Raw genomic sequence first — 12484 nt, forward strand, 5'->3', positions numbered from 1 at the left:
TAGTGAGTTCTGATCACGATTTGGTACTTTTTGAAAAAAATTTTTTGACGCACTTTTCAAAATTTTGCAAAACCAAATCTTTTTAGGCGGTTTTGTGTATGGAGCGTTACTAGTCTCGGGGTCACTTTTTGACCAAAAAACCACTATATATCATTCGAAAGGTAATTTCAAGGGCTACAAAAAATTGTTCTACGGCACCCCCCTCCGACGTCCAGTATTCGAGTTATGGGCCAAAAACAGTTTATGGTTAATTTTTCACTCGATTTTTCACCAAGTTTCGCATATTACTCCGGTTCTATACATTGGATCGTCAATCTTTAAGATTTTATGGATAGTTCCAACTGTTTGCTACATTTTATCCATACATCACCAACCGATTCAATGTCTGTGCTAGAAGTTATTAGAGGAATAAAAAAAATTACCCTTGGCTTTGGACCTTACAATTTTACCCATTTTGCCACTTTGGATGCTTATAACTCGGTCAGTTTCCAATGGATCTTCAATTGTGGCACATATTTGGATAGATCTGGTTATTAGCTACCAAAAGTTATTCTACGCCGATGTGCTAAGTTGTCTGTGGAAAAAGTTATTCGAGGTACACAGACTTAACATTTTCTCAACTTTTCCAAAAAAATTCCTCATTTTGCCACTTTGGATGCTTATAACTCGGTCAGTTTCCAATGGATCTTCAATTGTAGCACATATTTGGATAGATCTGGTCATTAGCTACCAAAAGTTATTCTACGCCGATGTGCTAAGTTGTCTGTGGAAAAAGTTATTCGAGGTACAAAGACTTAAAATTTTCTCAATTTTTCCTAAAAAATTCCTCATTTTGCCACTTTGGATGCTTATAACTCGGTCAGTTTCCAATGGATCTTCAATTGTAACACAGATTTGGAAAGATCTGCTTATCAGCTACCAAAAGTTATTCTACGCCGATGTGCTAAATTGTCTGTGGAAAAAGTTATTCGAGGTACAAAGACTTAAAATTTTCCCAATTTATCCTAAAAAATTCCTCATTTTGCCACTTTGGATGCTTATAACTCGGTCAGTTTCCAATGGATCTTCAATTGTAACACAGATTTGGATAGATCTGCTCATCAGCTACCAAAAGTTATTCTACGCCGATGTGCTAAGTTGTCTGTGGAAAAAGTTATTCGAGGTACAAAGACTTAAAATTTTCTGAATTTTTCCTAAAAAATTCCTCATTTTGCCACTTTGGATGCTTATAACTCGGTCAGTTTCCAATGGATCTTCAATTGTAACACAGATTTGGAAAGATCTGCTCATCAGCTACCAAAAGTTATTCTACGCCGATGTGCTAAGTTGTCTGTGGAAAAAGTTATTCGAGGTACAAAGACTTAAAATTTTCCCAATTTTTCCTAAAAAATTCCTCATTTTGCCACTTTGGATGCTTATAACTCGGTCAGTTTCCAATGGATCTTCAATTGTAACACAGATTTGGAAAGATCTGCTCATCAGCTACCAAAAGTTATTCTACGCCGATGTGCTAAGTTGTCTGTGGAAAAAGTTATTCGAGGTACAAAGACTTAAAATTTTCTCAATTTTTCCTAAAAAATTCCTCATTTTGCCACTTTGGATGCTTATAACTCGGTCAGTTTCCAATGGATCTTCGATTGTAACACAGATTTGGAAAGATCTGCTCATCAGCTACCAAAAGTTATTCTACGCCGATGTGCTAAGTTGTCTGTGGAAAAAGTTATTCGAGGTACAAAGACTTAACATTTTCTCAACTTTTCCAAAAAATTCCTCATTTTGCCACTTTGGATGCTTATAACTCGGTCAGTTTCCAATGGATCTTCAATTGTAGCACATATTTGGATAGATCTGGTCATTAGCTACCAAAAGTTATTCTACGCCGATGTGCTAAGTTGTCTGTGGAAAAAGTTATTCGAGGTACAAAGACTTAACATTTTCTCAACTTTTCCAAAAAAATTCCTCATTTTGCCACTTTGGATGCTTATAACTCGGTCAGTTTCCAATGGATCTTCAATTGTAGCACATATTTGGATAGATCTGGTCATTAGCTACCAAAAGTTATTCTACGCCGATGTGCTAAGTTGTCTGTGGAAAAAGTTATTCGAGGTACAAAGACTTAACATTTTCTCAACTTTTCCAAAAAAATTCCTCATTTTGCCACTTTGGATGCTTATAACTCGGACAGTTTCCAATGGATCTTCAATTGTAGCACATATTTGGATAGATCTGGTCATTAGCTACCAAAAGTTATTCTACGCCGATGTGCTAAGTTGTCTGTGGAAAAAGTTATTCGAGGTACAAAGACTTAACATTTTCTCAACTTTTCCAAAAAAAGTCCTCATTTTGCCACTTTGGATGCTTATAACTCGGTCAGTTTCCAATGGATCTTCAATTGTAGCACATATTTGGATAGATCTGGTCATTAGCTACCAAAAGTTATTCTACGCCGATGTGCTAAGTTGTCTGTGGAAAAAGTTATTCGAGGTACAAAGACTTAACATTTTCTCAACTTTTCCAAAAAAATTCCTCATTTTGCCACTTTGGATGCTTATAACTCGGTCAGTTTCCAATGGATCTTCAATTGTAACACATATTTGGATAGATCTGGTCATTAGCTACCAAAAATTATTCTACGCCGATGTGCTAAGTTGTTTGTGGAAAAAGTTATTCGAGGTACAAATACCTAACATTTTCTCAACTTTTCCTAAAAAATTCCTCATTTTGCCACTTTGGATGCTTATAACTCGGTCAGTTTCCAATGGATCTTCAATTGTAACACAGATTTGGAAAGATCTGCTCATCAGCTACCAAAAATTATTCTACGCCGATGTGCTAAGTTGTCTGTGGAAAAAGTTATTTGAAAAAGTAGCTTCTAATACTTTGAATGGCTTATACGAATTGCCTACCTTCAGGCTGATTTCTCGCGATTCGCATTTCAATTTCTATTTTTGACTATATCTCAGTCATTTACCGACCGATTTTGGATTTTCTTTGTGATTTGGATAGATCTCGATAAATGCAAGCTAAAAGTCTTCCACGACCATGTGCTCCGATGTCGGGCAAAAAAGTTATTCGCGACCTAAACTTTTTCTTTCACCTGCCATAACTCGGTCAATTTTCAACATTTTCTCGATCTTTCTTCAGAATTAGATGCGTCTTGTGACGCGCTACAAAAAGTTGTTCCACGACCATGCGCTCCGATGCCGGGCAAAAAAGTTATTCGCGGTACAAAGTTTGGTGCACCAACTGTTGTTTTCCATACAAAATGTTCACATTTGCACCTATTCTTCGATGTAACTCGGTGAATTTTCAACATTTTTCCAAAATTTCTTCTGTTTTAGTTACATCTCGTGAAATTCTACCAAAAAGTATTCTACACCCATGTGCTCAGACGTAGGGCACAAAAGTTATTCGCGAAAAACCTCTATTTCAACCTATTTCAACCCCGTTCAACCCCGGTGCCACGTTTCAACCTATTTTTGCCCATATCTCAGTCATTTACCGACCGGTTTTGGATTTTCTTTGTGATTTGGATAGATCTCGACAAATGCAAGCTAAAAGTCTTCCACGACCATGTGCTCCGATGTCGGGCAAAAAAGTTATTCGCGACCTAAACTTTTTCTTTCACCTGCCATAACTCGGTCAATTTTCAACATTTTCTCGATCTTTCTTCAGAATTAGATGCGTCTCGTGACGCGCTACAAAAAGTTGTTCCACGACCATGCGCTCCGATGCCGGGCAAAAAAGTTATTCGCGGTACAAAGTTTGGTGCACCAACTGTTGTTTTCCATACAAAATGTTCACATTTGCACCTATTCTTCGATGTAACTCGGTGAATTTTCAACATTTTTCCAAAATTTCTTCTGTTTTAGTTACATCTCGTGAAATTCTACCAAAAAGTATTCTACACCCATGTGCTCAGACGTAGGGCACAAAAGTTATTCGCGAAAAACCTGTTTTATGTACCGATTTGTGTCCACCGAGTAAGGTGCCTATTTCAACCCCGTTCAACCCCGGTGCCACGTTTCAACCTATTTTTGCCCATATCTCAGTCATTTACCGACCGATTTTGGATTTTCTTTGTGATTTGGATAGATCTCGATAAATGCAAGCTAAAAGTCTTCCACGACCATGTGCTCCGATGTCGGGCAAAAAAGTTATTCGCGACCTAAACTTTTTCTTTCACCTGCCATAACTCGGCCAATTTTCAATATTTTCTCGATCTTTCTTCAGAATTAGATGCGTCTCGTGACGCGCTACAAAAAGTTGTTCCACGACCATGCGCTCCAATGCCGGGCAAAAAAGTTATTCGCGGTACAAAGTTTGGTGCACCAACTGTTGTTTTCCATACAAAATGTTCACATTTGCACCTATTCTTCGATGTAACTCGGTGAATTTTCAACATTTTTCCAAAATTTCTTCTGTTTTAGTTACATCTCGTGAAATTCTACCAAAAAGTATTCTACACCCATGTGCTCAGACGTAGGGCACAAAAGTTATTCGCGAAAAACCTCTATTTCAACCTATTTCAACCCCGTTCAACCCCGGTGCCACGTTTCAACCTATTTTTGCCCATATCTCAGTCATTTACCGACCGATTTTGGATTTTCTTTGTGATTTGGATAGATCTCGACAAATGCAAGCTAAAAATCTTCCACGACCATGTGCTCCGATGTCGGGCAAAAAAGTTATTCGCGACCTAAGCTTTTTCTTTCACCTGCCATAACTCGGCCAATTTTCAACATTTTCTCGATCTTTCTTCAGAATTAGATGCGTCTCGTGACGCGCTACAAAAAGTTGTTCCACGACCATGCGCTCCGATGCCGGGCAAAAAAGTTATTCGCGGTACAAAGTTTGGTGCACCAAGTGTTGTCTTCCATGCAAAATGTTCACATTTGCACCTATTCTTCGATGTAACTCGGTGAATTTTCAACATTTTTCCAAAATTTCTTCTGTTTTAGTTACATCTCGTGAAATTCTACCAAAAAGTATTCTACACCCATGTGCTCAGACGTAGGGCACAAAAGTTATTCGCGAAAAACCTGTTTTATGTACCGATTTGTGTCCACCGAGTAAGGTGCCTATTTCAACCCCGTTCAACCCCGGTGCCACGTTTCAACCTATTTTTGCCCATATCTCAGTCATTTACCGACCGATTTTGGATTTTCTTTGTGATTTGGATAGATCTCGATAAATGCAAGCTAAAAGTCTTCCACGACCATGTGCTCCGATGTCGGGCAAAAAAGTTATTCGCGACCTAAACTTTTTCTTTCACCTGCCATAACTCGGCCAATTTTCAATATTTTCTCGATCTTTCTTCAGAATTAGATGCGTCTCGTGACGCGCTACAAAAAGTTGTTCCACGACCATGCGCTCCAATGCCGGGCAAAAAAGTTATTCGCGGTACAAAGTTTGGTGCACCAACTGTTGTTTTCCATACAAAATGTTCACATTTGCACCTATTCTTCGATGTAACTCGGTGAATTTTCAACATTTTTCCAAAATTTCTTCTGTTTTAGTTACATCTCGTGAAATTCTACCAAAAAGTATTCTACACCCATGTGCTCAGACGTAGGGCACAAAAGTTATTCGCGAAAAACCTCTATTTCAACCTATTTCAACCCCGTTCAACCCCGGTGCCACGTTTCAACCTATTTTTGCCCATATCTCAGTCATTTACCGACCGATTTTGGATTTTCTTTGTGATTTGGATAGATCTCGACAAATGCAAGCTAAAAATCTTCCACGACCATGTGCTCCGATGTCGGGCAAAAAAGTTATTCGCGACCTAAGCTTTTTCTTTCACCTGCCATAACTCGGCCAATTTTCAACATTTTCTCGATCTTTCTTCAGAATTAGATGCGTCTCGTGACGCGCTACAAAAAGTTGTTCCACGACCATGCGCTCCGATGCCGGGCAAAAAAGTTATTCGCGGTACAAAGTTTGGTGCACCAAGTGTTGTCTTCCATGCAAAATGTTCACATTTGCACCTATTCTTCGATGTAACTCGGTGAATTTTCAACATTTTTCCAAAATTTCTTCTGTTTTAGTTACATCTCGTGAAATTCTACCAAAAAGTATTCTACACCCATGTGCTCAGACGTAGGGCACAAAAGTTATTCGCGAAAAACCTGTTTTATGTACCGATTTGTGTCCACCGAGTAAGGTGCCTATTTCAACCCCGTTCAACCCCGGTGCCACGTTTCAACCTATTTTTGCCCATATCTCAGTCATTTACCGTCCGATTTTGGATTTTCTTTGTGATTTGGATAGATCTCGATAAATGCAAGCTAAAAGTCTTCCACGACCATGTGCTCCGATGTCGGGCAAAAAAGTTATTCGCGACCTAAACTTTTTCTTTAACCTGCCATAACTCGGTCAATTTTCAACATTTTCTCGATCTTTCTTCAGAATTAGATGCGTCTCGTGACGCGCTACAAAAAGTTGTTCCACGACCATGCGCTCCGATGCCGGGCAAAAAAGTTATTCGCGGTACAAAGTTTGGTGCACCAACTGTTGTTTTCCATACAAAATGTTCACATTTGCACCTATTCTTCGATGTAACTCGGTGAATTTTCAACATTTTTCCAAAATTTCTTCTGTTTTAGTTACATCTCGTGAAATTCTACCAAAAAGTATTCTACACCCATGTGCTCAGACGTAGGGCACAAAAGTTATTCGCGAAAAACCTCTATTTCAACCTATTTCAACCCCGTTCAACCCCGGTGCCACGTTTCAACCTATTTTTGCCCATATCTCAGTCATTTACCGACCGATTTTGGATTTTCTTTGTGATTTGGATAGATCTCGACAAATGCAAGCTAAAAGTCTTCCACGACCATGTGCTCCGATGTCGGGCAAAAAAGTTATTCGCGACCTAAACTTTTTCTTTCACCTGCCATAACTCGGTCAATTTTCAATATTTTCTCGATCTTTCTTCAGAATTAGATGCGTCTTGTGACGCGCTACAAAAAGTTGTTCCACGACCATGCGCTCCGATGCCGGGCAAAAAAGTTATTCGCGGTACAAAGTTTGGTGCACCAACTGTTGTTTTCCATACAAAATGTTCACATTTGCACCTATTCTTCGATGTAACTCGGTGAATTTTCAACATTTTTCCAAAATTTCTTCTGTTTTAGTTACATCTCGTGAAATTCTACCAAAAAGTATTCTACACCCATGTGCTCAGACGTAGGGCACAAAAGTTATTCGCGAAAAACCTGTTTTATGTACCGATTTGTGTCCACCGAGTAAGGTGCCTATTTCAACCCCGTTCAACCCCGGTGCCACGTTTCAACCTATTTTTGCCCATATCTCAGTCATTTACCGACCGATTTTGGATTTTCTTTGTGATTTGGATAGATCTCGACAAATGCAAGCTAAAAGTCTTCCACGACCATGTGCTCCGATGTCGGGCAAAAAAGTTATTCGCGACCTAAGCTTTTTCTTTCACCTGCCATAACTCGGCCAATTTTCAACATTTTCTCGATCTTTCTTCAGAATTAGATGCGTCTCGTGACGCGCTACAAAAAAGTTGTTCCACGACCATGCGCTCCGATGCCGGGCAAAAAAGTTATTCGCGGTACAAAGTTTGGTGCACCAACTGTTGTTTTCCATACAAAATGTTCACATTTGCACCTATTCTTCGATGTAACTCGGTGAATTTTCAACATTTTTCCAAAATTTCTTCTGTTTTAGTTACATCTCGTGAAATTCTACCAAAAAGTATTCTACACCCATGTGCTCAGACGTAGGGCACAAAAGTTATTCGCGAAAAACCTGTTTTGTGTACCGATTTGTGTCCACCGAGTAAGGTGCGCACGTTTCAACCTATTTTTGCCCATATCTCAGTCATTTACCGACCGATTTTGGATTTTCTTTGTGATTTGGATAGATCTCGACAAATGCAAGCTAAAAGTCTTCCACGACCATGTGCTCCGATGTCGGGCAAAAAAGTTATTTGCGACCTAAGCTTTTTCTTTCACCTGCCATAACTCGGTCAACTTTCAACATTTTCTCGATCTTTTTCCAGAATTAGATGCGTCTCGTGACGCGCTACAAAAAGTTGTTCCACGACCATGCGCTCCGATGCCGGGCAAAAAAGTTATTCGCGGTACAAAGTTTGGTGCACCAAGTGTTGTCTTCCATACAAAATGTTCACATTTGCACCTATTCTTCGATGTAACTCGGTGAATTTTCAACATTTTTCCAAAATTTCTTCTGTTTTAGTTACATCTCGTGAAATTCTACCAAAAAGTATTCTACACCCATGTGCTCAGACGTAGGGCACAAAAGTTATTCGCGAAAAACCTGTTTTGTGTACCGATTTGTGTCCACCGAGTAAGGTGCGCACGTTTCAACCTATTTTTGCCCATATCTCAGTCATTTACCGACCGATTTTGGATTTTCTTTGTGATTTGGATAGATCTCGACAAATGCAAGCTAAAAGTCTTCCACGACCATGTGCTCCGATGTCGGGCAAAAAAGTTATTCGCGACCTAAGCTTTTTCTTTCACCTGCCATAACTCGGTCACTTTTCAACATTTTCTCGATCTTTCTTCAGAATTAGATGCGTCTCGTGACGCGCTACAAAAAGTTGTTCCACGACAATGCGCTCCGATGCCGGGCAAAAAAGTTATTCGCGGTACAAAGTTTGGTGCACCAAGTGTTGTCTTCCATGCAAAATGTTCACATTTGCACCTATTCTTCGATGTAACTCGGTGAATTTTCAACATTTTTCCAAAATTTCTTCTGTTTTAGTTACATCTCGTGAAATTCTACCAAAAAGTATTCTACACCCATGTGCTCAGACGTAGGGCACAAAAGTTATTCGCGAAAAACCTGTTTTGTGTACCGATTTGTGTCCACCGAGTAAGGTGCGCACGTTTCAACCTATTTTTGCCCATATCTCAGTCATTTACCGACCGATTTTGGATTTTCTTTGTGATTTGGATAGATCTCGACAAATGCAAGCTAAAAGTCTTCCACGACCATGTGCTCCGATGTCGGGCAAAAAAGTTATTCGCGACCTAAGCTTTTTCTTTCACCTGCCATAACTCGGTCAATTTTCAACATTTTCTCGATCTTTCTTCAGAATTAGATGCGTCTCGTGACGCGCTACAAAAAGTTGTTCCACGACAATGCGCTCCGATGCCGGGCAAAAAAGTTATTCGCGGTACAAAGTTTGGTGCACCAAGTGTTGTCTTCCATGCAAAATGTTCACATTTGCACCTATTCTTCGATGTAACTCGGTGAATTTTCAACATTTTTCCAAAATTTCTTCTGTTTTAGTTACATCTCGTGAAATTCTACCAAAAAGTATTCTACACCCATGTGCTCAGACGTAGGGCACAAAAGTTATTCGCGAATAACTTTTTTTATGTACCGATTTGTGTCCACCGAGTAAGGTGCGCACGTTTCAACCTATTTTTGCCCATATCTCAGTCATTTACCGACCGATTTTGGATTTTCTTTGTGATTTGGATAGATCTCGATAAATGCAAGCTAAAAGTCTTCCACGACCATGTGCTCCGATGTCGGGCAAAAAAGTTATTCGCGACCTAAACTTTTTCTTTCACCTGCCATAACTCGGCCAATTTTCAACATTTTCTCGATCTTTCTTCAGAATTAGATGCGTCTCGTGACGCGCTACAAAAAGTTTTTCCACAACCATGCGCTCCGATGCCGGGCAAAAAAGTTATTCGCTAAAAGTCTTCCACGACCATGTGCTCCGATGTCGGGCAAAAAAGTTATTCGCGACCTAAGCTTTTTCTTTCACCTGCCATAACTCGGTCAATTTTCAACATTTTCTCGATCTTTCTTCAGAATTAGATGCGTCTCGTGACGCGCTACAAAAAGTTGTTCCACGACCATGCGCTCCGATGCCGGGCAAAAAAGTTATTCGCGGTACAAAGTTTGGTGCACCAAGTGTTGTTTTCCATACAAAATGTTCAATGTACGGGTACCCGACTCTAGTAAAAAAGTGAAATTTTTTACTAGTTACCAACTTTTGCAAATTATCATCGGATATCACTTTTCATGGTCTATAGTAAGTTCTTATCACGTTTTAGTAGTTTTTGAAAAAAAAATTTTTTTGAACTTTTCAAAATTTTGCAAAACCAAAACTTTTTAGGCGGTTTTTTGTATGGAGCGTTACTAGACTAGGGGTCACTTTTTGACCAAAAAACCACTATATATCATTCGAAAGGTAATTTCAAGGGCTACAAAAAATTGTTCTACGACACCCCTTTCCGACGTCTAGTATTCGAGTTATTGGCCAAAAACCATCACTTGAGCGATTTTTCGTTCAGGGTATCCGACTCTAGTAAAAAAGTGAAATTTTTCTCGATTGACCAAGTGTTGCAAATGATCATCGGATTTCACTTTTTATGGTCTATAGTGAGTTCTGATCACGATTTGGTACTTTTTGAAGAATTTTTTTTGACGCAATTTTCAAAATTTTGCAAAACCAAAACTTTTTAGGCGGTTTTGTGTATGGAGGGTTACTAGACTAGGGGTCACTTTTTGACCAAAAGACCACTATATATCATTCGAAAGGTAATTTCAAGGGCTACAAAAAATTGTTCTACGACACCCCTTTCCGACGTCTAGTATTCGAGTTATTGGCCAAAAACCATCACTTGAGCGATTTTTCGTTCAGGGTATCCGACTCTAGTAAAAAAGTGAAATTTTTCTCGATTGACCAAGTGTTGCAAATGATCATCGGATTTCACTTTTTATGGTCTATAGTGAGTTCTGATCACGATTTGGTACTTTTTGAAAAAAATTTTTTGACGCACTTTTCAAAATTTTGCAAAACCAAATCTTTTTAGGCGGTTTTGTGTATGGAGCGTTACTAGTCTCGGGGTCACTTTTTGACCAAAAAACCACTATATATCATTCGAAAGGTAATTTCAAGGGCTACAAAAAATTGTTCTACGGCACCCCCCTCCGACGTCCAGTATTCGAGTTATGGGCCAAAAACAGTTTATGGTTAATTTTTCACTCGATTTTTCACCAAGTTTCGCATATTACTCCGGTTCTATACATTGGATCGTCAATCTTTAAGATTTTATGGATAGTTCCAACTGTTTGCTACATTTTATCCATACATCACCAACCGATTCAATGTCTGTGCTAGAAGTTATTAGAGGAATAAAAAAAATTACCCTTGGCTTTGGACCTTACAATTTTACCCATTTTGCCACTTTGGATGCTTATAACTCGGTCAGTTTCCAATGGATCTTCAATTGTGGCACATATTTGGATAGATCTGGTTATTAGCTACCAAAAGTTATTCTACGCCGATGTGCTAAGTTGTCTGTGGAAAAAGTTATTCGAGGTACACAGACTTAACATTTTCTCAACTTTTCCAAAAAAATTCCTCATTTTGCCACTTTGGATGCTTATAACTCGGTCAGTTTCCAATGGATCTTCAATTGTAGCACATATTTGGATAGATCTGGTCATTAGCTACCAAAAGTTATTCTACGCCGATGTGCTAAGTTGTCTGTGGAAAAAGTTATTCGAGGTACAAAGACTTAAAATTTTCTCAATTTTTCCTAAAAAATTCCTCATTTTGCCACTTTGGATGCTTATAACTCGGTCAGTTTCCAATGGATCTTCAATTGTAACACAGATTTGGAAAGATCTGCTTATCAGCTACCAAAAGTTATTCTACGCCGATGTGCTAAATTGTCTGTGGAAAAAGTTATTCGAGGTACAAAGACTTAAAATTTTCCCAATTTATCCTAAAAAATTCCTCATTTTGCCACTTTGGATGCTTATAACTCGGTCAGTTTCCAATGGATCTTCAATTGTAACACAGATTTGGATAGATCTGCTCATCAGCTACCAAAAGTTATTCTACGCCGATGTGCTAAGTTGTCTGTGGAAAAAGTTATTCGAGGTACAAAGACTTAAAATTTTCTGAATTTTTCCTAAAAAATTCCTCATTTTGCCACTTTGGATGCTTATAACTCGGTCAGTTTCCAATGGATCTTCAATTGTAACACAGATTTGGAAAGATCTGCTCATCAGCTACCAAAAGTTATTCTACGCCGATGTGCTAAGTTGTCTGTGGAAAAAGTTATTCGAGGTACAAAGACTTAAAATTTTCCCAATTTTTCCTAAAAAATTCCTCATTTTGCCACTTTGGATGCTTATAACTCGGTCAGTTTCCAATGGATCTTCAATTGTAACACAGATTTGGAAAGATCTGCTCATCAGCTACCAAAAGTTATTCTACGCCGATGTGCTAAGTTGTCTGTGGAAAAAGTTATTCGAGGTACAAAGACTTAAAATTTTCTCAATTTTTCCTAAAAAATTCCTCATTTTGCCACTTTGGATGCTTATAACTCGGTCAGTTTCCAATGGATCTTCGATTGTAACACAGATTTGGAAAGATCTGCTCATCAGCTACCAAAAGTTATTCTACGCCGATGTGCTAAGTTGTCTGTGGAAAAAGTTATTCGAGGTACAAAGA

At 38.8% G+C, this 12484-nt stretch overlaps 1 protein-coding gene across 3 annotated transcripts; it reads left to right on the forward strand.

Moving 5' to 3' along the window:
- The first annotated feature begins 272 nt into the window (after nt 1-272).
- LOC125773266 (uncharacterized) lies at nt 273-12366 on the forward strand. Of its 3 annotated transcripts, none has more exons than XR_007419998.1 (2): nt 273-973; nt 1541-1875. XR_007419998.1 is itself a non-coding variant. In XM_049444316.1 (2 exons), the coding sequence occupies exons 1-2, from the start codon at nt 467-469 to the stop codon at nt 11930-11932; spliced, it is 909 nt and encodes a 302-aa protein (XP_049300273.1). In that variant the 5' UTR covers nt 273-466; the 3' UTR covers nt 11933-12366. The 3 variants fall into 3 exon arrangements, 1 of the variants encoding a protein (XP_049300273.1); XR_007419999.1 differs by having other exon boundaries at nt 1730-1875; XM_049444316.1 differs by lacking the exon at nt 1541-1875 and adding an exon at nt 11531-12366.
- Nucleotides 12367-12484: the final 118 nt, after the last annotated feature.

Source organism: Anopheles funestus (genome assembly GCF_943734845.2).
Source record: "Anopheles funestus chromosome X unlocalized genomic scaffold, idAnoFuneDA-416_04 X_unloc_26, whole genome shotgun sequence".
Lineage (NCBI taxonomy): Eukaryota > Metazoa > Arthropoda > Insecta > Diptera > Culicidae > Anopheles > Anopheles funestus.